Source organism: Typha latifolia, chromosome 7 (genome assembly GCF_019914945.1).
Source record: "Typha latifolia isolate L0001 chromosome 7, TyphaL0001v2, whole genome shotgun sequence".
In the NCBI taxonomy this organism is placed as follows: Eukaryota; Viridiplantae; Streptophyta; class Magnoliopsida; order Poales; family Typhaceae; genus Typha; species Typha latifolia.
The window spans coordinates 10,956,042-10,983,874 of NC_133092.1; the positions used below are offsets into that span (position 1 = coordinate 10,956,042).

At 35.9% G+C, this 27,833-nt stretch overlaps 2 protein-coding genes across 6 annotated transcripts; both read left to right on the top strand.

Moving 5' to 3' along the window:
* The first annotated feature begins 3,733 nt into the window (after positions 1-3,733).
* Positions 3,734-15,821, top strand: LOC140792248 (uncharacterized). 5 transcript variants are annotated; one of them, XM_073143119.1, is made up of 10 exons: positions 3,746-4,301; positions 5,550-5,611; positions 6,003-6,158; positions 6,239-6,351; positions 6,672-6,747; positions 12,742-12,770; positions 13,494-13,587; positions 14,065-14,154; positions 14,338-14,521; positions 14,967-15,821. In XM_073143119.1, the coding sequence occupies exons 2-10, from the start codon at positions 5,609-5,611 to the stop codon at positions 15,380-15,382; spliced, it is 1,161 nt and encodes a 386-aa protein (XP_072999220.1). In that variant the 5' UTR covers positions 3,746-4,301; positions 5,550-5,608; the 3' UTR covers positions 15,383-15,821. The 5 variants fall into 5 exon arrangements, with proteins under 5 accessions (XP_072999221.1, XP_072999220.1, XP_072999218.1 ...); XM_073143117.1 differs by having other exon boundaries at positions 3,791-4,301; positions 5,994-6,158; XM_073143120.1 differs by lacking the exon at positions 5,550-5,611 and having other exon boundaries at positions 3,734-4,301; positions 5,994-6,158.
* A 4,094-nt stretch (positions 15,822-19,915) lies between these two features.
* LOC140792249 (pathogen-related protein-like) lies at positions 19,916-21,293 on the top strand. The gene is made up of 4 exons (XM_073143122.1): positions 19,916-20,188; positions 20,305-20,437; positions 20,578-20,879; positions 20,984-21,293. Exons 1-4 carry the CDS (start codon positions 20,051-20,053, stop codon positions 21,122-21,124), a joined length of 714 nt encoding a protein of 237 aa, XP_072999223.1. The 5' UTR covers positions 19,916-20,050; the 3' UTR covers positions 21,125-21,293.
* Positions 21,294-27,833: the final 6,540 nt, after the last annotated feature.

Genomic DNA, 27,833 nt, shown 5'->3' on the forward strand with positions numbered 1-27,833 from the left:
CGGTAGTCTAAAGTTTATTTAATTTTATTTATTTATTTAAGTTTTAGCGAGCATAATGAAATAAAAAATAAAAAGTAATTCATTGCACGTTAGTGTATGCCAACACATAGAGATAAAGTTTATATTTTAAGTGAATTAAGTGAGCTTAGTAGTAGCAATATGGATCCTGAGGTCATTAAGAAACTTGACGATAATATAGATCAATTAAGAACATTAACTCAACATGTTAGAGCTACTAAGAATGACCTAGCCGGATAACAACATGTGACCGGTGAACAATAACATATGATAGAAAGACCTTATAATTAGGTCCCTCTTTAAAATAATTATCGCTTTGATGTTGAATGCGATGAGTCTTCTATTCCTTTACCTCGTCAACATACTTAAGAGAATGAACGTGATCCTAATGAATGATACTTGCAGAGTATTCAAATGGATGCCCCTCTATTTGATAGGCGATTAAACCCTCAATATTTTTTGGATTGGCTTGTTACTTTTAATGGTATGATCCATATTCGATTGTTTTTCCCCCTAATCACAAGACACAAGAGGAGGTATTTGAAGAGAGCTTGTCATAGTCTAGATATATTTTTAGGCAAATTAGTCTTCCATAGTTTAAGAATAGTGTAGACTTTAGCATGATATTGTGAATATTCTGATAATACAAAAGTATTGTGAGATGCATAATAGTCATTATGTTCTTCATTTTTAAGTATTGTGCTTACTATATTTCTTACGATATGATATATGCATTATAAAATTATGTGCTTTAATTATGATGATTATGATGATTATGATAAAAAAAACTTATTCATGTGATATGACGCAAGGTTAAGGCAAGTAATATTATCACCAGTTATCTATCCCTAGGGTTATTAAAGAGCCGAGCTCAAGTAAGCTTAGCTTGTGATTTGCTCATCCAATATCGAGTTGGCTTAGCTTAGTTCGAATATAACTCATTTCCAAAATCATATATAGAAGGTAACCAAATCAATTAACAAATTTAATAACTTTGGGAAGTGCCTAACTATAAAGACTACTCTTTTTAGTTTTCCCACATGGGACTAAGAGAAAGTAAATAAAAAATCAACATAAAAAATAGAGCTACTTAAATAAATGTAATAGCAAGGGCTTGAACGCTCAACACCCACGTAAAAAAATTGCTTTATCATTTGTGCTAAGAGAAGGTAAGATATTTGTTGATATATATATAATATAGTATAATATATGAAAGAGCTCACAAAGTTGCTTAAATTATTCCAAACCTTTGAAGAGAGGGACTAAGGTCCCACTTCTCTTCATCAGCTATTTTTGAGTCGGAAATACCTATTTCGTCACTTGAGCTAATTTGAGCCGAGCTTGAGCGAGGTTGAGCGAGCTAGATCTAACTCGACTCTATTTTTTTTTTTTTTGAGTACGAAAACTAAGCCTCTAAATGAGTTGAGCTTGAGCAACTCAAGAATCGTCAAGCTATTCGAGCTATTTTGACAGCCTTATCTATCTCTCCTCGATGTGTGATATTCTATGCGAGTTTATAATATTACTATGAATTAGATATAGATCGATCTGAATATAAGAAACTTATAAATTTTTTTGTGGTGGTAGCATCATGAGTTACGTATCTAATAGCTTTGATTTCACATAAATTTGAGGTCATGGTGAAAAGTTAAAAATAAAACAGTGATGAAAGATCCTTACAAGGCTGATTAGTAATTATTTGATATTACGACAATCGTTAGAGGGTGGCGGACAACCAAAGGTGGTGGTGGATAGCCATATAGTAGGGTGACTCATGGAGGAAGATGGTGGTTAGAATTTAGAAATTTGGAAGATGGTTTACGGTTATAATTTACTCCTAAAAAGATAAGAATGATCCGACTATAGTAAAATGATAAATACGATAATAATAATTTGGCTAAACAAGATTTATTCAACGACCTAATTAACTCATGATCTTAGCAAATCAGATCTATATCTACTTTATTTGAATTCGAAACAATAAACAATCTAACTAATTTGACTTGATATGATTAATTGAACCCACGTGGTCAAATCATATCAAATATATTGTGTGATATTTTAATTGAAGCTTCTATGTGAGCCTATGATTTGATGAGTGATAATTTGTTTAAACTCTAAGTAAGTCTATAATATGATACATAATTGCATAGTATGATGTGTACACATGATATTGGGTATCTAATGAGTCATGAATAGTTGATACATGAGATTTAATTACTATTCGTTTGGATTGCACATCACCTCACATTCTTGACCATGAGTTGTACTATCACTATATGTTTTGCATTATTTATAACCATTGTGGATTACACTTGCTAGGATTTTCATAGAGTAGCTATTGCTGTTGTTTATTTGTTAGTTTTCCTATATTTTTTTTAATGGTTAGTCTCGCTTTTGTGGGCTTGATACTTTGAATTGCATGGACATATATTTTAGGATATTTGTTATGACATGTGAGTTATGTTAGATAATTCTTTTGAATTTATATTTTAGAAAATTAGTTATTGCTTAAATGCGATACAGAAATATTAACTAATGGGTCACATGAGCACCGTGTGGGGGTACCTCCTATGTGATGAATATGTGTATTTTTGAGGTGCTACTTAGTATGTTGACTTGCCAAATATGTTCCAACTATTAAAAGTTTTTTTCATTTTATAAGTGGTGCTCTATGCATGTCTCTTCCAAAGAAAAAATAGAGATAAAATTGGAATCTTATAGAAGTTTTGCTTGTTAAGAATTAATACCTGTTATTTGTCAAGTTAACAAATATAACTCTGCTAATAAAGTATCATGGAATAAGCTTAAAAAATGTATAATACTGAAGACATCTCTCATTTTATTTTATTTTTCTCATTGGACTTCCTTAATGGTAATAAATACTTTTAATTAAAGTAATGCTGAGATCTAGTTCTCTCTGACATTTTAAGGAACATATATCTAGCAGCAAATACAGTAAATAGAGTAGAAACTGATTGAATATTTAGTAAAGGGTGGAAGGAGATGCAAGTCTATCTCATTCAAGGCTAATCGACCATATGTGAAATTAAATAAAATTTTATAACTATTTTCTATGTAAAATTTTATGGTGGCATCCTCACATCTCTTTTATCCTCTTCACTCCATACTAGATGTGAAAACGGGTAGAAATAACTCTGACCCGACTCACTATCAAAAGATTTGGATCAGAAAATTTTACCCCATCGGGGTATAGGTTCGGATATGAATTGAGTTTTTAAAAAATATTCAAATACATATACAAATACAAGTCGAGTAAAATTTTTTAAATACAAATATCAAATATCCATTTACCCACATAAATTGTAAATAATATATTTATTTATTATATACCCTACTTGTTACCCTCTTGAATCTAACCCAACCCATTAGGTTATTACTAAGGGTGTAAACGAGTCTAGCTTGGGCAAGCTGGGCCTAGCTCTGCTCGACTCGAGAGTCAAAAATTTAGCTTTGCTTGAGCTCGGCTCAATGGCTCGTGGGCTTAATGAGTTGGTCTATAGCTCGATCTAAAAATCGTAGAATTATATGAGAAAAATAATAAATAAATAGTGAAAGATATGATTCAAAATCAGATTAACTGAGTTAATAGAAGCTATTTTAACCAACTTTGCTATATAATATTTCTATATTTATTTTAGTCTATATATATATATATATATATATATATATATATATATAGCTTAGAGCTCGAGTCGACCGAATTAACCTTCCGAGCTCGAATCTTTCTCTAGCCCTACCTGCCGCGAACGAGAGTTGAAGCCTGATCGCCCTATTCATCTCCTCCGTCGCCAAGCCACCACTTCACCGCCAAGCTACGCCTCCGCTTCTCCGCCAAGCTCCGCCCGCTTTCCTCTTCGCCAAGCTCCGCCTCTTCGCCGTCGCCAAGCTCCGCCTCTTCGCCGTCGCCAAGCTCCGCCTCTTCTTCGTCGCCAAGCTCCGCCTCTTCGCCGTCGCCAAGCTCCGCCTCTTCGCCGTCGCCAAGCTCCGCCTCTTCGCCGTCGCCAAGCTCCGCCTCTTCGCCGTCGCCAAGCTCCGCCTCTTCGCCGTCGCCAAGCTCCGCCTCTTCGCCGTCGCCAAGCTCCGCCTCTTCGCCGTCGCCAATCTCCGCCTCTTCGCCGTCGCCAAGCCACCGCCTCTTCGCCGTCGCCAAGCTACCGCCTCTTCGCCGTCGCCAAGCCACCGTATCTCCGCCGTCGCCGAGATCCTACGCCTCTCTACCTCGAGCTCGCCTACCACTTTGAGAGCCCCCTCCGTTCACGGTTAGCTCCCTACCTCGAGCTCAGTTTCAAACTAGCGTAAATCATTTCTCTTGGACAAAAGCTTAGCCTCTGTTTCTTTGAGTCTCTCTGTTGTATCTTCATATGATTTGGCACAAATCGCCTCAATGGTGTAGGTAGCCGGTTTAAAGAATTTATCACCTTCACAATATGTTAGATAATCTCAGATTAAATCAATATAATAGCGTAAGTATATATTAGGACAGCAAAGAACAAAGACCAAGCAATACAGACCATATACAGCAAATATATAAGTGCCAGGTTTTAGTTCAGAAACTTCACAAAGTTGGAGGCCTTCCAGTCTCTTGAAAAAAGCAGCTTTTGAATCTTTGGCCATTGTTAACTGCACCACTATTAAATCCATTCGATAAACTTTAAAATGTAAGGAGTACATCCCTGCAGGTGTAAGAAGTACATCCCTGCAGAGTTTCTAGTTTCCTTACCTTAGTTATTCGCTTATTTTTCATATGCACTTAAATGAGGAGGATTGTTTGGATAGTTGGATATTTTTGATTCCTCTCTAACTTTGGGATGCTGATATTTTGTGAATTTGTGTTAATTTAATTTGTTGAAGTTAATGTGAACTTGTGTCTACACTTTATATTTGTGTCTAGACTTTATATTTAAACTTGTGTTAATTTAATTTTCTTGAAGTTAATGTGAACTAGTGTCTAGACTTTGTATTTGAACCGGTGTTACTTTAATTTTCTTGAAGTTAATGTGAATGGAGTGATTGCATGTTGAAGTCAATTGAAGTTCGTGAAATTAGAAGTAGAATCTGTTTATATGTTGATGCTCAATTGAAGTGATTTATTGTTTCTTGTGTGGTGTAGTCTTGTTAATAATGTTATATTATGATTTAGCGTTCCTTGCTCATTTAGATGGTGAATACTGATATTATTATCAATAATGTGTTCTATGTTGTTTGTAAAGATTGATTTTGCTAACTATATTTATTTGATATGCAAATAATCATTTTTGTGAAACTCTTAGTATTTTGTGTCCAAAAGAAAGGTAGTAATTCGTTTAACATTCGATCTGTATCCGTTTAAGTTCTGATTCAAAAGTTATCTAATCTATATCTAAAAATTATCCGTATTTGTTTAGTTAGGATATGATTTTAAATTTTATTATCCATCCAATATTCTTATTCGAATTTAGATCTGAATAAAAAATATGGATCCTGACGTGGGTTGAGCACTATCTGATCTGTTTTCACCCCTATCTCAGACTCTTGTCGACTCCTATCACAGCAAAACCTAAGCCCGATAACACCATCTCGTCCTCTGATGGTAAGTACCTCTTCTCTCTCCTCTCTCCTCCCTTCTTTCTCCTCTCTCCTCCTTGCTTTCTCCTTCCCCGGCAAAAGCCTGCCATATACTAGCGTTGTGGGCTATAGGCATCGCCGGTGTTCAGCTCCTACCCCTACTCTTCCTTCCTTTCTTGCTCTCTCTACCTCTTTCTCTCCCTTTCATGTTTACTTGTGTGCTCTCGTGCTGTCATTGTGATCTTCGTGCTCGTCAATGTTGTCTAAAGATGTCATCATGCATCACTGAAATCCTTTTAATTTTTTTTCCTCTTTGGTGCTGGCATCGCTCTTCATTATCACTGTCGTTGGTAGTCATTGTAGTTGTTTCCTTTTTATTCTTTATTCTCCTAACTCTCTAGGGTTAGGGTTTTTAGGGTTTCTCGGCAATGGGGTCCGAGAACATGGAAGAAGAGGGGAGGCTTAGGACGCTTGTCTTCCAACTACAGACTGAGGCCGGCGTCCTCGATCGCATTGTGTACAAGAACAAGAACCAGCATCGCCGCTGCCCTTACTTCCAGTTCCTCCTTAAGGTCCTTTATTAAAAAAATTCCCTTTTTTCTACTAGCATTTAGCATATATGGAGTTTTTGTTCATGCTTTGTTATGTTTAGGTGAGAAGGGATTTGAGGCTCTTGCAGTCGGCGCGCTTGTCTGAGATCTTGAATGCACTCCTTCCTATTGTCGAAGGTAGGAGACCAGCTCAAAGGGCTCTTCTTCCAATAAGGTGAGGCGTTGTATTTTTTGGGTTTGATTTGTTTACAAGTTCTTTTTATGAAAAGGGGAACTTTATTATTTAATTGGAAATTTGTAAATTTTGGTGTCCTTCTATTTGTGTTATATAATAAGTAATACAGAAACTGCTGTGGTTGTAACATCCTGACTTGAAAAATGTTTTATACTGCTTATTATAGCTCAATCTTTTATTCAGCATTGATATGTGTTGAATTGATCAACTGTGCTGCCTTTCAAGTGGATTTTGGACTGTAGATGTCATATCACTTAATTTTACTTGAATTGCAAGTTTGCAACTTTGTGTGTTTCCAGACCAAAGAGAAAAGGCCCTAGTGTAAGACGGACCTACCAGGAACGACTCTTGGGTGTTGCACGCATACTCTCACAGGTGCCATTTGCTGTCTCTCTATTATTATGTTTTACATTTACATGGTTAAATGGAAGCATGTTTGATGAATCCTCTCTTCTAGTAATGCCTATTTGGATTGATGCCAGATCACTTCATTGTGCTATGTGATCTAAAGTTATATTGTCCTGGCAGGTCCCCAGAAGATTCTGGACGTTGCCTTGCAACACTGTTATTGATTCATCTTGACAACCTACCTTTACTGTCATGAGTTTGGTGTTGATTTTACACCATAAACATGCTAATATTCTTCCCTTAAGGGCATGATCGTCATCAAACAGCTTTGACTTAGACTCTTGGCACATGGAACATGAAAGCTTAAGTCGTCCATTGCCTGATATATATAAGTTATAATGAACATATACATGAGACTTAATTGGTATCAATGTTTCCAAAAACTGCTGGCGAAGGGTGGGCAGATAGGGGATTGCCTAGCATCTAGGTGCCTAGAACTAAGGCGGATATAATGCAAAAGTGAGATCAAATGGTATCTATGTGACATCCACAAGTAAAGATATAGAGAGAGATCCATAAGAAAACTTGTTACTGCTCCTTGCGTGGAGGCAATGGCTGTTGCTGCCATAAAGAGGTGTAGTGGCAGCAACCTTCTAGGTGATGCTCTTCACTGTAGCAGTCTTCATTGTATCCTTACAAGAAAAAAGGAAGAGTGAGAGCGGATGAGAGAGAGAGAGAGAGAGAGAGAGAGAGAGAGAGAGCACTGTCCTCCAGTAGTCAAAACAGTACCTTCTCCATCACATTGAGAATAAAGTAAACTAGGGCAGAAACACCCACTACCCACTTAGGAGTTAGGAATAATACTTTTACTTAATATCTCTATTTAAACTCCTGACGTGCTTGAAAACCACCTAATTACTTGGTGTGTAGCCCCTGGCCAGCTGCTTGGGTGAGCACCTATGCTCAAACTGCCTTAAGGATCCACCTATATAAAGTTGATGGCCAGGCTGCCCAAGGTTGTCGCCTAGGTGGTCACCTTGGCCTTTTTTTGGAACATTGATTAGTACATCTAAAAACTCACAAAAATGTCATCGAGAATTGTATAGAGTCAATAATCATAGCTGAAGCTAATTTCAAACAGATCACAACATTCGAATCAAGGCAACTTTAAAAGCTAAATTAAATTAGCAAATCCTAATGCAGGTCATGAAAGAGCTGGTTCCTATACTCAATAGTCTATAACTAATGCAATTCTTGCTCACCTGAGATGATAAGAATATTGAGCTATACAAACTAGTGACCGGTCAAGCTATGCATAAACCATACGTATAAGAAGAGGCCACATGGATGTCCTATAGAAACATGATATCAAATAATAATATAGGTATCTAGAATAAGTGTAAAACATGAACAAATCCTTTCCACAAATACTGAATGCAAGTTTATTGCTAATTATGCCATAATATGTTTTGGAGGTATTCACATAATTCCATAATATAACTTGTTAAAATCTGTAAATATGAAAAATATCTCAATATCTTGAGCATGGTTAGTAGGATTTGCTGATACGATCCAAGCCCGATCTGCTAGGGTTAGGTAGGGTCGGCTTGGACCGGCCAAATTCGATCCGGATCAGGATCGATAGGTTTGGGTCAATCGGGCCAGATTACAATCTGATCTTGCTCCTCACACTCTTTTTCTCTTTCACTCTTTCTTCCACTCTCTCTTTAGTCTCTCATTTTCACCGACAACAAACTCTTGTTTTTTGTTTTTTCTCTTTTCTTTTTGTTCACTATCAACCTTTTTTTTTTCATTTTCTTCCCTTCTCTCTCTCTTTCTTCTTTTGTAGCTATTTTTTGTCTTTTCGTTTTATCTCTCTTTTCTTTTTCTTCATTGCACAACAAGTTGTTTTCGTTTTTTTTTGTTTTCTTCTATTATCTTTTTCTTCATTGTGCAATAGAAAATTATTTTATTGTTTAATTTTCTGAATTATATTTCTAATTTTATCCAATGCTTTAAAAAGCGGTCGCAGGTGGCAGGCGGTCAACCTACCGCCTAGCGCCTAGGCGGAAGGCGGGTGACAAGGCGGTCTAGCATTTTTAATATAAATAAATAAATAAGTATAATATATATACTTAAATAGCAGGCAATTAATAATTCCCCCAATTAATAATGCATGACAGTGAAAAAGAATTCCTTCTCTATAATCTTAATTCAATAATTCATAAAGCAATTAGCAATTAACTCCTCTAAATTGGTTAGTTTTATTAAACCCGGTCCTCTATAAAACCCGACCCACTCACTACTAACCGCATCTCGACTTGGTGGGCCGAAGCGCTAGCTCGCCAAGTCGGGCCAGGCAGCCCACCTAGCACTATTTAGCGCCTAGGCAGCTCGCCAAGGCGCTTGGCCGCCTTTTGCCGACGCTTTTCAACATGGCGGCCGCCTTTTCCGCTTTTCAAAACAATGATTTTATCTCTGTTTAGTTGTTTACATTAAAATTAAAATGGCTCCAAGAGAAAAGTCACAAGATATCGACATTAGTTGGCAACATTGCATCCTTCATAGCTAAGACAAAAAGCGTGTCAAATGTAACATGTTAGAAAATGAAATGAGTGATGGTGTTAGCCATTTGAAAAAATATTTAGTTGAAAGATAAGAAAAAATAGTAGCTTGCATTTAGATAAATGAAGAGAGTAATGAAAGAAAGCAGAAATACACAAAGAGATGAAGAGATGAGAAGAATCTGTGGTGGTAGCTTTGAAAGATATATAATAGTTCATATGCAGGGAAAAAAATATGGGTAGTAGATCTAGGACTCCTAGTGTTACGGGCTTTACGGTAGAGTTTGAAAATATTAGACCGATGAATACATATCTTTAGCTAAATTTTTTTTCTATAATTATATTCCTTTCAATATAGTTGATTGTTCTTATTATCACACCATGGTGGATGCTATACGATTAGTAGGGCCTGATGTTTCGCTTTCTAGTTCAAAAGATATTGCTACTAAATATCTTGAATCAGAGATAGATAAACTTCATACTTATATTGAGATATTTAAAAAGTATTACAATAAATTTGGTTGTACATTAATATGTGATAGGTGTATTACACAGAATATAAGAAATATATATTTCTTGGTGTACTCAAGCATGAGAATTATAATTTTGAAGTCTGTGGATGCTATTGCTTATTTCAAAAGTGCAAATTATATTTTTCAGTTGATAGATGAGGTAGTAGAAGAAATTGGTGAAAAAATAGTAGTTTAAGTGGTATTGATTTATAAGGCTGTTAAATAATTATTTATGATGAAAAGACAACATTTATATTGGATGCCATGTGCTATATATCATGTTGATCTCACGTTGAAAGATATCGCCAAAAATCCAAAAATTAATATGGTCATATATGAAAGTCAGAGATTGATAAACTTTATATATAATTATGGTTGGATTCTTAATTTACTTAGGCAAATGACTGGTGGTAGAGAGATTATCAAACTCAGTTTCATTAGATTTGCTGCTCATTTTCTAGTATTGGAGAGCATCGTTCAATATAAAGATGAGATTATGCAGATACTCTTTTAAAGATATGTATCCATCAGTCTAATATTTTATATTTCGCTGTAAAGCCTATAACACCTCGAGTTCTAGAACTACTGTCTCCATATCTCTTTCTCCTTGTACATGAATTGATCTAGATCTTCAAAGGCTACCACCACTGCTTTTTCTCATCACCTCTCTTTGTGTATGTCTACTTTTTTTTACTACTCTCCTCATCTATCTCTTCTTATCATCCTCTCCACTGCTCACTGCTATCATCAATGTTTTTATAGTTATGTATCAATTCTTGATCAATCATTGATTCTCATATTTGTAAAATTTGTTTATCCTTCTTTTTGCCTATTAGATGGGCCGGTATTTGTTTTTTGATTTCCAAACTAACTTGATTCCAAGCTGCTACATTTTCTTGTCTTTCAGCCAAATGTTTTTTAAGACGATTGACACCGCTACTCATTTTATTTCCACACTGGTTGCATTTGACACACATTTTGTCTTGGCTAAAAGGAATGCAATGTTGTCAGTCAATATTGATATATTGTGACTTTTTTTAAACTATTTTAATTTTAATGTAAATACCTAAATAGAGATCAAATTAAAAATATAATTAAAAAAATTAAAGAATAAAATAATTTTCTGTTGCGTAGTAAAGAAAGAGAGAATGGAAGAAAGCAAAAAAAGAAAAAAAAAGACGCTGTCATGCTGAGCAATGAAGAAAAAGAAAAGAGAGAAAACAAAAAGAAAAATAATAAAAAAGTAGCTGCAGGAGAAGAAAGTGTGAGAAAGGGGAAGAAAATGAAAAAAATGGTTGACAGTGAAGAAAAAGAAAAGAGAGAAAAAACGAAAATAAAAAAAATAAAAAAAAGTTTGCTGCTCGTGAGAAGGAGAGACTAAAGAGAGAGAGAGTGGAAGAAAGAAGAAAAAGAAAGAGCTGCTGTCCAGTGAACAGTGAAAAAAAGAGACTAGAGAGAGTGTAGAAGAAAAGAAAAAGAAAAAAATTTGAAAAAGTTGTCACTAGTTAATAAACAGTGAAAAGGAAGGTGAGAAGAACAAAAGAAAGCAGTAAGTGAAGGAGAGAGAGAAAAAACTAAAAGAAAAAAAGAAAATTGAAAATCTGTTGACAGTAAAAAGAAGAAGAGATTAGAGAGAGATCAGAAGAAAATCAAAACAAGAAAGAAAAACTATAGTGTAGTGAAGAAGAAGAAGAAATAGAGAAGAAAGAGAGTGGAAGAAATGAAAAAATTAAGAGATAGATAAAGAAATAAAATTTAAAAATTTTATACCGGAGTTTGCTGAAATTCACCGAAGCTAGATATCTTTATAAGAGAAACAATGGCTATATGGTAAGAAGAGAAAAAAAGAAAGAAAGAGCGAAATAGAGAGAGAGAGTAAGGAGCAAGATCGGATTGGGGGCATCAATAATTGATGTCCCGGGTAGGATTTGGGTTAGATATATCATGAATCTGGCCCGATTGACCCAAACAAATTGATTGGGATAGGGCTAGATCAGCTTGGATCAGCCGATCCCGATTCGGATCGGCCAAACCTACTAACCATGGTTCTGTGCACATGGGTTAAGATTTAAGAGGGACAAAGTTGGGATGTTTGAGCTATATAGTAAAAGAATTGCATTTTTATGCCTTAATTCCTTGATACTTGGAGAAAATAGTTAAACTTTCAAGTTTCAGTGTCATTATCATTCTCATGGTTTTGAAAGGCATTTTCGATAGTCACCTTGGTGGGGCAGAGATAGAGAGAGAGGCTCATGATAGAGAGATAGAGAGATAGAGGGAGAGAAAGATGGAGAGAGACTCCCGAAAGTGGAGAGGCCATGTGCTCTTCCTTTTCTTCTCTTCTCTTATTTTTATTCTTCTTCTCCTCTTCTTATTTTTCTCCTTTTCTTTCTCTCTCTCTTCATTGGGAACCCACCATTATTTTCCATTGTGGTCTCTGACATGTACTAGCGATTGGGTGCATGTCACCTCTCACTAGCTGTCATACGCTCTCTCTCTTTATATATATATAGTTAATTTCTTATTATAAAATTCTTGTCATTGTAGTTGTAAATTACTATTAAATTTTTTTATATATGTATATATATAAAATTGCTATATTAGTATAAATTATATATCATATATAATAATAATTTATTTTTTATATATTAAAAATATTAGGCTGCCTAGACATTATGTGGTGGGGTGATTGCCCACAATCCATGGCCGCCTTTTAAAACATTGGTCACCCTATATACCTTGTTTTCTGACAATTTGAAATTTTTGGTAGGAGTTGTTTTAATTTGGTAAGCGGATCTGTCGATGCATATGTTCTCCTTTTTGACACTATTGCAAATATGTGGTGCTGAATAAGTTGCTTACAAGTACTCCTTGCAATGGTCTCTTTGGCTTTTTTGATGTTTGATATTTGCGTTTATAGTTTGTACTTTCTTTATTTTATGCAGATGGCTGAACCTCTTGTCAAGGCAGCAATGTATCCTTCATATGCATTTTATTTACTTATTTTACCTGTATTTGTGCCTTTCAGAACATTTAACTGAAAAATCTGATTGATGTTTTTTATAAACCTCAGAATCATTGTGGTCAGACATAAAATGCTGTTACTTCAATACTCAGTCCCCTCAAACAATTTTACATATCAGTTCCTTTATCGTTTTTCCCTTATGACCATCTTCTCTGTTGTATTCTCTTTTTTCAACTCTAGGGTTCACCTTAATGATTTATATGAAGTCTAGCAGTTGTTGATCTTGTTTCTATTGCACATGACCAGATCATCTTCATTATAACTAGGTAATCTGATTTTATGTACTCGACTGTTACAATGGTCTAAAAGGAAGTGGCTCTTCTTAGGTTCTACTAATTTTGCAATTAACAAGCACCCCAGCTATTGGTGACTTTTATCCATATTCATAGGTAAAGAAAATAATGCAGCTGGAAATAATTAGGTATTTATCCAATCACTTTCCCTTTCCCTTTTTTCAGTTACCTGCTATTTTCTCATTTCTTTGATCAATCCCTTTATTATAATGTTGATTTGTCATTTAGTAAAGATTTGGGTAATGAAAACATAAGGATTTAGAATTGGGTGTTTCTGCATTACAGTTATATCTTTGTTATAATCTGAAACTGATAGAATTGTTCATGTGTCAATGCTCATATATGATGCAGCAGTGAGTTCCCTTTAACTACTTTGTAGTCAGATATCTCTATTGCTTGCCAAATCATTTTTCACTGGATTTTCAATTATGGTATTAGCTTTGCTGGCACGAATTAGAGTTCTAGTTCAACAAGTAAGTATTTGTAAATAAAAGTCATATAATCCTTTCAATCTCAGGTAATATATTGTTGCATACTTACATGATGGCTTAACAAGGTCCAATATAGTGATATATAACAAAGATTATGGTAATCAAGTTTATTTGCAATGTTGTTAAATCTTGGTTTTGTATGTTATGACCAATAAGTTAGATGTGGGTGTGTGTTTGAGCTTTATCCTCAATGAAAGACCTCTTTGCTTTTGCCATCAATAAAATTCTATTTCTAGAAAATTGTCACCAAGAAATGGGTGTGCCAATGGGTCTTTAGATTTCTTGAGTACCGATTTCTTTACCAGAGATCCAAAAGGGAGAGGTATGAAATGAAACAGGAAAAATACATACAAGATCTGAGGAATATGTTTAAACTTTAAATAATATTTTCTTCATTCAGAATCTTTTGCTGCTATTATCTTTTCTCTATTTAATTGATATGGTATACTTTTTTAACAGATTTTACTAGATGTAGTTTCATTATTCAACAAGGTTTCTGCTCTTTCTCAAACAAAACATTCTGTAAAGCTTACTGAGGAAGGAATAGAGGTCAGTTTATGCAATCTCAATTGATCATCTTGTTCTTAAATCCCAAGTGGGAACCTGTATGGTTTTCTTTTCACCTAATGGAATTTGATCGACATAACTTTTGATTAATCAACATTATGTTTCTCAGTGAAATTTGTTGGTTATCTGATTGGCATACAATTCTGCTATTGCTTTTCTTTATAGGCTTTCAGGGAGTACTTTCCCTCTAGTAGCGATGGTCTTATTTTAGAATGTGTGTGGCAAGAGGATAAGTTTGTCTTGCTTGAGAGGACAGAACATAATTGTAATAAGAACGAAGATGAGGATCAAAAAGCTCGCCCTTCTGAAGCATCAGTTCAGTATGAAACAGTGGAACTTTTCGATAAAGGTTATCATTTTATATGACCTCTTCTATCAACTTGGATTGAGATTTTATGTTACTCTTTTTCCAGAAAATATTACTTAATATTATACTATGTAATCTGTTCATTATCTAGGCTAACAAACTGAAATTTTTGATTTCTTCCTCTCTTGAACAGAGTCGTTGAACTTTTTAATGGACGTATAATACTGATGTAGTAGCTCCTTTCTGTGTGATCTTACACGTCCTTTAACCTTAGTTTGCTTGCTGCTACTTACCTCTATGAGTATTCCCTAGTCCTTTTATTGATGGATGTAGAAGCTTTGCCTGCTAGTTTTTTCAACATACTTATGCTTGTAGTGAATATTGACGGGACACATTTAACACTCAAGATTTTTCTATTGTTTATATTGTCATATCATGTGTACCACTATCCTGTCTAATATTCCATGATGCTTCAAATGTATTTCAGATCAGTTTATGGACAATGATCTCAGTTTTGAGAACATTCTCATGAGCTTTCCTGCTGAATCATCCACTCTTGCCATCAAACCAGACAGCGCTTCATTTACAGACCAAACAATAGCAAAAAATGATGACAAGAACAATGCTGATGGAAATAAAATGCATTTAGCGAACCAAACGTTTCCAAATATTGCTGCCAAAGATACCTTCACTACAAGCATTGATGTACCTTCAAGTACCAAGTATCCAGAAATCCTGCCTGAGCCAAGGAAGAAAGTGGCATTTGTCTCAGTAAGACCATCGATGTCACCCTCAATACCAAACAAGAAGCTGAAGTTGGACATGATCTCGAGCAATGCTGCTGAAACTGAAGATCCATTTTCTAGTCTAGTTGCTGGAACCAACGATAATTCCTTCTTCTGATCAAGTGGATTGAAATCACTTTAGCCTTGCTATATGCTTGGTGCAGTCTTGAGTCATCCAGCGGCATCTGAGTCCACAAAACATTATCATTCTGGGAGCTACTGTGTTGGCATGAGGTATGTCTTCCTCAAATAGTACTTAATTTGCAACAAGATGGTTTCCCTTGAAAGTGGTGATGGAGCAAAAGTTTGAATCAACCTCAGCTACTGAGTTTTGTCAGGCTACATAACTAAGGTGAAGTAGGTTACTTAATATGCATATTTTGTATAGGTGAAATATATTCTTAATTAATCATTTTCTAATATGCATTAAAGATGCATATGCATTTGTTTACAGTTAACTTCCTTATTATCTGAGTCAGTGCTGTTGTTTTTGCTGTATGATGGGAGAAGGTAATTGATGGAAAAGTTGAGATCTTTGTATGTAGTGATTCATTAAAGTGTTGGATATCGTTAGACAGTAACGAGTGGAGAAGCATCATCTTTTAGGCGATACAGCTAAAAGCAAGCCCAAATTCATCATTAGTAGAAATGGTGTTTGAACTTTCCATGGTCTGTTTGAACTGAGGGAATCGATCTGCATCTGCCTTTCTATTAATGTCTTGGTGCTATGCTACATTAGAGATTGATCATCGAGCACCGAAGGAGCTGAACCGAATTTCTCTGAAATGTCCATTATCGTTCATTGAGTAGTTCACTGAAACAGGAGCTTGAACAAGGGAAGGATTTCAATCAGTAGCCATCTGGAGCACGGTATAAGTGAATCTTGTATCTATTTGATAGTGAAATAAATTAATTCGAGAGCTTATCTGATTTGTGATATTTTTTTTTTCTCTTTGTTGAAAAACAAAGGAGATTTTTCTACATTAAAAATAAATTTTAACAAAGAAAATCATGGTTTATAAACTAATTGGTTTTGATTTTCTAAATATAATTTATAATCAATTTTTTTAAACCAGTAGGATTAGACTTTCCTAGTTTTATTTGGATTTTTAGTTTTAGAATTTGACTGAGATTTGTTTTTTTTTTTTATGTATATTTAAACTTAGTAGAATTAGGATTCCTAATTTTAGATAAAAAAAATTCCTAGAATCCACCAAAAGAGGAGAGGAGATTCTACCATGTGTAAAGGACTTTGCACCATTAAAGCTTTAAGAAGGCCTTTAAGAGTCATTCATCTCCATTAAAGGAGATCTCTTACCCCAATGAACCTCGAAGAGATGAACGAGAAAGAGAAAGATATCCTCCTCATATGCTAAGTTCCTTTGTGTTGTTGTATCTTGGAAAATCAAACGATGATGACCTTGGAGAGCTAAACCTTACACCACTACCTTAGCTAAGTTGAGAAGAGAAGGCCTATAGTTTGGTTTACGAACCAAGTTGAAGACACTAGTGAGATAGACTGATTCATGGGCAAGAAAGTCCAAGCAAGCATCTTCCAAGTTGAGAGACTTTAATCACCTTGTATGATGATCATGCATCGTATACAATTGGTAACATCGTGTGTGTGTGTTCGATGTGAGTGAGAGCTGTAAGTAGCTTGATTCAACCGACTCTTATTAATGATTCATTTAGATATGTTTATGGTTTTTCCTCTTCTGTGTGATGGGGGGATTTCCACATAAATATAACTTGTATGTTAGGTCTCTAGAGTGAGCTGCTATTAGCACATCATGTAGTAGTATGGTAACAAAATCGCATGGTAGAACTTTTCAAAGATGAATCACCATACAACCACTCTCTTTTTGGATCCATCTCTTAGTGAGTCCTTGCTTAAAGGCCAGCCTACTTGTATTCTCTCCTCTATTTCGAAAATCTGGAAGCTCGCAATGCCAAGATCTTCAACAAAACGAAGACCCCGCCCCGCCAACAGGAATTATGAAAAATGGTCTATCACACTGTAACCCTAAAAAAACCGTTGAACTCATAATCTAAGATTGCAACAAGTGGCCTAAGTCCCTTTTCTCCTCAATCAACCAAGGTGAGTAACACTAAAGTCTCCAATCATTTTATGAATATCTTTCTATTTTCTAGAATACATATTTTAGAATAACAATTAAATATCATAATAATATATTTTTTAATATAAATTTTACTCATCAAAATTATATATTATAGACACACTAACTAAATTACTAATTTATCATTAAATCTATCGCATCAATCTATTTTATATCAAATCAAAGAGTATTTATCATAATTTTATAAATACAAAAAATATTTTTCTAATTTTTTTATATCACATTAAAAATTATTTTTACACCTTTATTTCAAAATATAAATACATATGAATAATCATTCTTATAATAAATGTCATTTTGAGAATAACAAATATAAATAACTATTGTAGTATTGCCCTTACTCCTAAAGTGAACTAAAATAAATATTCACAACCTTCCTTTCTTCTAGCTATCAAAAACAAATCTATTCATAAATGGACTGATCCATTTTGAACCCATGATTGTATGTGTAGTAATTAATGAATGGTCTACAGGCTTTTTTTATAAAAAAAATAAGATGAACAAGTTAATAATTTTCCAAAGGGAGCTAATTGTTACAAACTTACCCTTTTTGGTCATCTGGGCAAGTCCACAAGATACTCCACCATTCTTCACAAAATAAAATAAGCCTCAAAGTAAAGATTATGTAGACTTTAATAGCGCTTAAAGAAAATAAGTTCTCTTACGAAATTCTCACTTCTATTTCATTCACTGTACTTTAGATTCCTTTTACAACTAAGACCCTATTTGGATATAATGTAAATTTTCTCCTTAGAGCTTTAGCACCATGGTAATAAGATGATGCATATCTTATTACTACGGAGTCATAATACCGACGAGTTTTCAAACTATGGCTTTGCTCGGATACAATTCAAAAAAGATATTATGTTTACAATGAGCCACAAACACAAATGATTCATCTTGAACAACATCTGGTCCAATTTCAATGCAGCTTCCATGTGTTCTATATAACACAAGTGCCTAGAGTATAAGAATGGCGAAAGGGTAGCCTATTTATCATCTGTTTTAGAAACACCATATTTAATTATTCTTATAGATTCTTAGACTATACCGCATGCAAGACCAGCTCCCAGACCAGCAAACTTTCAGATCACATTAAAAAAAGTTTCTTCTATAAGTTAACAGCGCATGCAACATATGGAAATGTAAGTAATAAATGAGTAAAGAAGCAAAATTTCGTCCCTCACAAGATTTCAACTATTAGGAATTGTGCTAATGATAAAAAGCATTAGTATTTATAAAAAAGATTGGCAAACTGAAATGATTCGTTTTAGTATGCAGAGTAAATTAAGAGGGCATTTCAAATACAGATCACTAATTAAACAATCTGAAACTATAAGTCTCAGGTTTAACGTCTGCACGATTAATAGATAACAGAGTTCAATTAAGTGGTTTTAGAATATATCATGAATTTAGCTTCTCTAGATGATCTAATAAAAAATTCATCGTAAATGCATCAAGTCACAAAACAAGCAATTAGGTATGATATATATATATATACTACCAAAAGAGGTCATTGATACTCTTCTCTCTCTTGGTAGCCTCCTCTTGATTGGAACACCACCTCCATCATTTCCTCCTTGGCCATCACCAATGGTGTCATTTCTCCAATATTTTTTTTTTTTTTCATTACTTCTATGTTGATCTCTCATTTTACTCCAAGTCTTAGAAAATGACAGATTCCTTGGGCTTGGGGCAGAAGATCAACCTTGCCAACCCTCCCCTTTGTGAGGCTTGGAAGATTGGTGATAGTGACGATGACTTTCTTTAGGGTTTCATCAAGGTCCTTTTCCTTAGTGGCGTGAGGCACAGGATCACCTAGTGAGGCTAGGAAGATATGAAAAAAAAGGTCCAATGATCTCTGTTTTAAAATAGATATTGAGCTCATAGTGGACTTCTTTTTCACTCTAGTATTGCTAGCTTTTGGCTCAGTAGCATGGTTTTTCTTAACTACAAAAGCTGATATCATGGTATTTTAGGTATCCAAAGATGGCCTAAGTGTACAAACCTCTATATAGGCTAAAGAAAACTTAGCTACTAAGATAATTAATCTTCAATAATACTTAAAGGCAAGCTTTTTTGATAAAGTTCTCACTTCTATTTTATTAACTAAATTTTAGATCCCTTTTACAACTAAGTGTACAAGCATATTTATAGGCCAAAAAAAATTTGGCTACTAAGGTACCTAAAATATCTTCTCTAAGATATTTGAGAGGCTAAGGATAAAGTGGAAAGTTGTCGTCCATTATCATTATTGACTTAGTAGTAGATAAGCTCAAGACTAATACAACAACGGATATGCTCAAGTCTTACCTAATTACCGTAGTGTCCCTCGAGTTTAGCTTTACTGTAACATTGCTTAGACTCTTGGACTACCATGACATTTCAATTTTGACCAAAATTTTGATACGGTGCAACACGTTGAAGATTTTGGAGTGGGTGCAAAGAAATAATATTTAGAATGCATAAAAGATCTAGTTTATCTAATATATAGCAGAATGCTTTTTCTTTATATGCCAACATATGGAATGGCCACAGGATTAAATTACTTCGATCCTATTGTCTGCCTAGTACTATAAATTAAGAACTATTTCCACAATCCTGATCAAGCATCAAAATAGTTCTCCATCTTCTTTGGAAAACAATTAATGGCATCCTCTGACGTTGAGGGAGACAAGTATCGCTCTTTCATTTATGGAGAGAGTGAAAAGAACACCGTATGGAGGTATGGGGCTCCTCCCAACTTTGATATTGTGAATAAGCTCTTCGAAGAAGGTAGAACTCAGGTAATAGTTAGCAACAAATCTTTGATTAAATTAACACTAAACCATACTTGCCACTTCCTTACCCCTTTTAACATGCAAATAAGTACTTCTTCTCCTACACAAATTAAATTTGCTAGGAATGGCCAGTGGGATCTCTTGAGGAGAAAGTGCAGCGCCTTGTGAAGACATGGGAGATGGAGTTGTTCCACAAGATTCGGCCTCAAGACTACAAGACCACCAACCCAGACAAGTTTCTTTTCATTAACAATGGTGAATCTTTATAGTTGCTATATATTTTTATTAATCTTTTATATATCTAGCAAGCATGGCACTTTGTGAGGACGTACGTGTCAAAAGCTTATCTAGCTATTGAGCAGCTTCACGTTAACCATATGATCTTATGATGGTAGGTCGAAAACCTTTAACATTGAAACAAATAGGGGAGATGGGAGGAGGCTACAATGCCTTCTTGCAAACCAGCTTACCTCCTAAGCTCCGGATCTTTGACCCGGCACAAGAATCGACGGAATCGTCGCAGTCGGCGTTCACCACCGCCTTCCCTCGTGGGTTCGTACTGGAAGTGCTACAGGTCTACAGCGGGCCGCCGGCGATCACCTACAAGTTCCGGCACTGGGGTTACATGGAAGGACCATTTAAGGGGCATGCTCCAACTGGAGAGCTTGTTGAATTTATTGGCATGGCCATCTTCCATGTACGTACATACTGGTCTAATTACCTCAATTTCTACGAACGTCCTTATTTCTTATGTACTTTAATTAAATCTCTAGACACATACTCTTATGCATATTTTAATAGGTTGATGACGAGATGAAGATAGAGAAAGTGGAATTCTTCTATGAGCGTGGAGATTTCCTCTCGGAGTTCCTCAAAGGTGCACCAATTGATCATAGTATGCCAGCAACTATATCAGGCTGCCCATTCATGGGAAATAATTAGTAGACCAAAAGTCGAGCAAAGAAGGAAAAGAAATACTAGCAGAATAAATAACTCAGTTCACAGAAAAATAGCATATAGCTTTATATTACTACATTGGCTTGGCCTTGATATATGCCTCTTATCTATCTTGCTTTCAGTCTGCTGATCGATGTGAAAGTAGTTGAAGGCTTATCTGATCTACTAGTATTATAATCAGCATAATAATCTGCTCTATTAATTAGTCTGCTGATGTAAAAGACGCCAGGAATTCTAAGGAAGAGCGAAAATGATTAACAAAAAGCAACGGGATATATATACGATCACCACTACTCCACCAGATGAACCCACAAGACATATACTGAATGAAGATCACAAAGAGATACATATTAAACCGGACAATGTTTCATCAGATATTGTCTCATCAAAGAATGTTCCTATTTAGATACTGTCTTATCAAAGAATTGTTAATTTAACTAGTCGACCCAGAATGTTATTATGGTCCCAAGCTCGACCATAATGCCATCTAAGACTTAAAATAATTATGTCCCAAGTGCAAGCCAGATGAAATATACTTGAGGTAGGCTATATTGGAAACAGTTTTACACCCCAAGTTATTGATAAGCCTATCCTGCATGGTGTGATATGAATTTAAAGTTGAAGGTCCATGTTGTTGTCCTCATCATCCTAGCTTTCTACTTGTCTACTTGAAAATGATATTGCACAAGAATAGTCAGTAGATAACAAGAAAACTAATAGATGTAATATGGTTGTCTTTTTTCGGATGAGGATTCATCTTTGACAAAATTTGATATTTCTTGTTTTCTCTTTTGATGGATGATGATGACACGATTCAGCTCCTACAAGTTTGTTTCTAGACATATGGGGAAGAAGACATGCACTAATAAGTGATGTAAAAAGTGATCACTTATTTGAATATGGAAATGAATTAGTCCAAACAAAATCTAAGCCAAATATCTAAGCCAGATCTAAAGCTAGATCAATGATCTAATAAGTGAAAATAGTTAGCAGGATATCTTAATTGAATATAAAAATATATATAATTGATACTATCTCATATCCATGATACCAAATTAACGCAGAAGAGGACTCAGTAGTTAGATGATGGCTGGGAGAAATGATGACACATTTGCCAATAGTATGGAGGCCATAGTAGATCTTTGAAAGGGAAGGGATTTATTATCTCATTCATCACCACAAACGTTTTCTTAGCCTCAAGTCCAGACTCCTTCCTGGAAGTAGTTCCACCAATAACTGAACATGTTATTAAATACTTTATTATCTCATTTGTTTGTTAATATTTTATCTTCTGTAATGACATTACAATTGCAGTAGTTTTTATACTCTTGAGTATATCAAGTATTTACGTAACGATCTGACTGTAGTTCATTTTGAAGGTTTTGGTTGCTTAATTGTGATTGCTGTACATATTCTATTATTGTCATTTGTTCATGAACTACCTTCTTTTTAGTGTTAATTTAACGAAATAACTTCATATCTTGAATGTAATTACTATGGTTAATGTAGACAGCCCTGAGATTGGAGTAAACATTTTCTTTTTAAAATGATTGATGCAATTTTATAGATGCTTGTTTCGTTCACAGTATTCTAGAGTATGGCCTTGCGTCAATCATAATGAATGCAGTCCTGGAGAGTTCTGCATATTAATTGGATTTGACTTTTTAATTTATAATAAAAGACTAGTGTGGACATATATGTACTTCATTATAATAAAATATTTTTTTGACTATAAAAAAATACATACACTCATTTTTATATGTTAAATTGAAAAATCGAAGGCAACTAAATTACAAAAGCTATGTAAAACTGTTTGGGTGTTTTTTTCTTTCAAGTCAAAATGAGCTTATTTACATAATCAGACTCATTTATGTAAGAACTGGATCCACAATATAAGTAGGTTGATATCATTCATCCTCGAGGTGATAGCAAAGTTTGCTAATCTAGATCCTAAAACAATTGTGCGGCCCTAATGGTCGGGTAGATGTGGAAACATAGAAAGCATGGTCTAAGTTGGTGTGACAAATTCTCATAACTAGCATCAAGTATCCTTTGCACGTATAGGAACACGTCCTTGCTCCACTATGAGACGAGCTTCTCATGCATATTTGCAGCTATTCGACAGATAGCTGGTGTTGAGCAAAATACCCAAATGGGTGAAGGAAGCGGAAGCAAGACCTTCACCCCAAATATCAAAAATGGGAATAGAGAAAGGAAACCAATGCAATGCTTGGGAAAAAAACTCCGAATAGATGTTAATGGTGATAGAATACCCCTAAGCAAGTTCTAATCACAGATTAAACATCCTAATGCAAGCAATTACCAACAATGGAAACAATATAGACAAAAAAGAGAGAGAGTGAGATAAGATTTACGTGGTTCGGTGATGTGCCTACGTCCACAGGCGGAGCAATCTTCTTTACTATGCAAATCCCTCACTTACAAAGAGTTTAACAACTCAAATCACTCTCAATACAATGATGGCTCAACCCTCATAAATGTTCTTCCAATTGCCAAGCCCTAAAAACCCTCTTTAATATTTATAGTCAGGTTCAGATTTGGGGATTTTTCGCGTCACGTTCGAACGCCCTCGGGGGCGCATTCGAACGCGCCCAATATCAATACAACAGAACCATAGGGGCGTTCAAACGCAGGAGGGGGGGGGGGTGGGGTGGGGGGTCATTCGAACGCTTGTAGAAACAGCTGCTCTCGGGTTGGCTCGCGTTCGAACGCGGCTGGGCCGTTCGAACGCCTACATCACAAACTGCTCTTTGTTTGGAGCCCGCGTTTGAACGCTCTTAGGGCCCGTTCGAACGCGCGGCACAGAAATGCTGATACTTGCTGAAAATTTACTGAAACCGAATTTGAGCCAATTTTTAACAATTCTCCACCTTGGCGAAGAACTCAAAACTTCAGCAAATCACTCTCCACTATCCTAAAGTGACTTAATCTTCCAAAAGGTGCTCCGCTTGCAAATTTGCATCCTAAGACGCTAAACCAAAATTAGTCAATAGTGAGTGACATCGATCAAATCCAAACAATATTGGAATTTAATTTTAGTCACTACTTTTGTTAACATATCAGCCGGATTATTAGCAGTTCCAATCTTGCAAAGTGATATCTTTTTCCTCCAAAATTTCTCTCACAAAATGGAAACGGACATCAATGTGCTTTGTCCTTGTGTGATAAACTTGACTCTTAGCCAAACAAATTGCACTTTGGCTATCACAGTGTACCTCCACCTTCTCTTGATATACACCCAAGTCATTCATTAGACCAAGCAACCAAATAGCCTCTTTTATAGCTTCTGTCATTGCCATATACTCTGCTTCTATGGTAGATAAAGCAACAATCGACTGTAAGGTGGACCTCCAACTCACCGGCCCTCTAGCAAGTGTGAAAACATATCCTGTAGTGGATCTACGCTTATCCAAATCACCTGTATAGTCCGAATCCACATATCCAGTAAGATGTAGACCAAGTCTATCATCTTTTACAAATTTTCGTCCAACACACACGGTACCATGGATATATATCTCAGAATCCATTTCACAATCTGCCAATGCCCTTTTCTTGGAGCATACATATATCTAATAACAATGCTAATGGCTTATGAAATATCTGGCCTAGTGCACACCATTGCATACATTAGGCTTTTAACTGCACTTGCATATGGTACCATGGACATAGACTCTCTCTTAGCATCTGAAGTAGGTGACATAGTTGCACTGAGCCTAAAATGAGGTGCTAACAGTGTACTTACTGATTTTGTTTTGTTATCAACTCCAAACTGCGACAATACCTTCTTCAAATACTGCTCCTGAGTTAAGCATACTGTCCCCAATTTTCTGTCTCCTCTAATCTCCATGCCAAGTATCTTCCTTGCTTCTCCTAGATTCTTCATTTCAAACACCTTATTCAATTGGAGCTTCAATTTATTAATCTCCACCTTAATCTTAGATGCTATCAACATATCATCAACATATAAGAACAAATAGATAAATGATCCATCTTGAAGCTTCCTAAAGTTCACGCAATGATTATAGTGGTCTCACTTGTACTTGTGCCTCCGTATAAATTGGTCAAATCGTTTATACCACCGCCTAGGAGACTACTTCAGGCCATACAAGGATTTTTTTAATTTGCAAACCAAGTCCTCTTTTCCACTAATTTTAAATCCTTCCAGCTGTGTCATATAGATGTCCTCCTCCAAATCACCATGTAAGAAGGCGGTCTTCACATCAATCTGGGTTAGCTTGAGATCAAACTAAGCTATCAAAGCTAGCAAAATCCGAATGGAGGAGTGTTTCACCATCCGAGAAAATACTTCATTATAGTCAATCCCCTCCTTTTGAACATACCCTTTTGCCACAAATCTAGCTTTGAATCTGACCCCGCCTTTTGATCGAGGATCATCCTTCTTGGCATATATCCATTTGTACCCAATTGCTTTCTTCCCCTTGGGGAGCTCCACCAAATTCCAAGTTTTATTTTTCTCAAGGGCTTTCATTTCATCATTCATTGCCCCTTTCTAATTTACTCTTTCGGTGTTCTTCATAGCTTTTTTTAAGGAATTGGGAAAGTCTTCATCAATCACTGGAAAAGCATAGGCCAACATATTAGAATAGCGTGTCGGCCTTCTGATTTCTCTCCTTAGCCTTCTAAATGCTATGGAGTCTTGATCATCAGTTTCTGGCTCCACACTATCATCCTCTTGCAAATTTGAATCTTCTTCTTCATTTGCCCCTTCTGGAGGAGTATCTTATGGTGGACTTGAATCTGCCTCAAACTCCACGTGTCGTGGAACATCTTCAGCACTGTCATCAACTAGGCTGATGCTTGACTTTGTTTCAGCATGGATGATTCATCAAATGTAATATCCATGCTGATGATCAATTTCCACAATTCTGGCCTCCAAACTCGAAATCCCTTCACACCAGTGCTAAAGCCCAAGAAGATGCCCTTCTTGGCTCTAAGATCCAACTTGGTTTCCCTGACATAGTAGTATGCAGGACAACCAAAAATATATAAGGAATCATAATCTAAAATGGGTTTGCCAGACCATACCTCCAATGGGCTCTTCCCATTGTTTGCAGATGAAAGTAGCCGATTGATGAGATGACATGCATAGTTGACTGTCTTAGCCCAAAACTCTTTGCCCAATCCAGCATTAGACAACATACATCGAATCTTCTCCAGTAAGGTCCGGTTTAGATGTTCTGCCATGCCATTTTGCTGAGGTGTCTCTCTAACAGTGAAGTGTCTTTCAATCCCTTCTGCCTTGCATAAACTCATGAAAGGATCTGAAGTGTACTCTCCACCGTTATCTGATATGAACTTCTTTATCTTCTTGCTAGTCTGATTCTTAATCATCTACTTCCAATTCTGAAAAATTTCAAGCATTTGGTTCTTATGGTACATAGTATACACCCAAGATCTTCTAGAGTAGTCATCTACAAAGGTGACAAACCAATGCTTTCCTCCCAAAGAGGCCTTCTAGGTAGGCCCCCAAACATCTATGTGAATGTAATCTAAGATCCCCTTGGTCCGGTGTACTGCAGTGACAAATTCAACTCTAGTTTGTTTGCCCAAAACATAGTGTTTGCAAAATTTTGATTTGAGGCTCTTCACACCCTTTAGCAAACCTTGACTTGATAGGCTTTGCAAAGCTTTCTGTCCTGGGTGCCCCAACCTCATGTGCCATAGCCTAGAAGAGTCTACCTTACTAATAGAGTTATTTGAGGCGGTCGTTACACTTCCCAAATCCGTAGAGCCTTATAAGAAGTACAAATTACTTCTTCTTATGCCCTTCATCACCACCAATGCCCCCAAGGTCACCTTCAATGCTCCACCCTTTAAAATAACAGTGAAGCCCTTTGATTCCAAAACCCCAAGGGAGATGAGGTTCTTCCTTAAATCTGGTATGTACCGGACTTCCGTTAGCTCTTTAACTGACTCATCTTGGAGCTTTAGGTGAATAGTGCCAATGCCTTCAGTTCTACAAGGGCTATCATTGCCCATAAACACAACTCCACCAGAGATCTTCTCAAAAGTGGAGAACCAACTCCGATTTGGACACATATGGTATGTGCAACCGGAGTCCAAGATCTACTCATCAGTGCTACATGCAAGAGCCGAGCCTACCAAGGCGCTTTCTAAGTCCTCGTTATCTGAATGTGCCATATTCGCCTTTTGGGATTTCTTGTCCTTGTTCTTCAAAACAGGACAATCCTTCTTCCAATGCCCTTTATTGCGGCAATAGGAATATTGGTCTTTAGCAATCATCTTTCTATATGAAGATGCACCCCTTGACTTTGAGAAGAATTTGCTTCTCTTCCCAAATTTTCTATTTTCTGATCTACCCCTTACCATCAATGCATTAGATGATGACTCATGAGTAGCTTGCTTGTCCAATTTCTGATACTTATTGTTAATCAATGCATTTGCAACATCATCATAATGAATTGAATCCTTTCCATAGAGAAGGGTAGTAGTGAGGTGGTCATAAGTATTCAGCAAGAAATTCAACAATACCAATGCATTGTCCTCATCCGAAATTTTAACATCCAAATTTTGCAAGTCTGCAAGTAACTTGTTGAAGGCATTCAAATGATCCACCATAGGTGTTCCCATCTTGTATTGAAATCTGAAAAACTATTTCTTCAAATAGAGCCGGTTTTCAATGCTCTTGGTC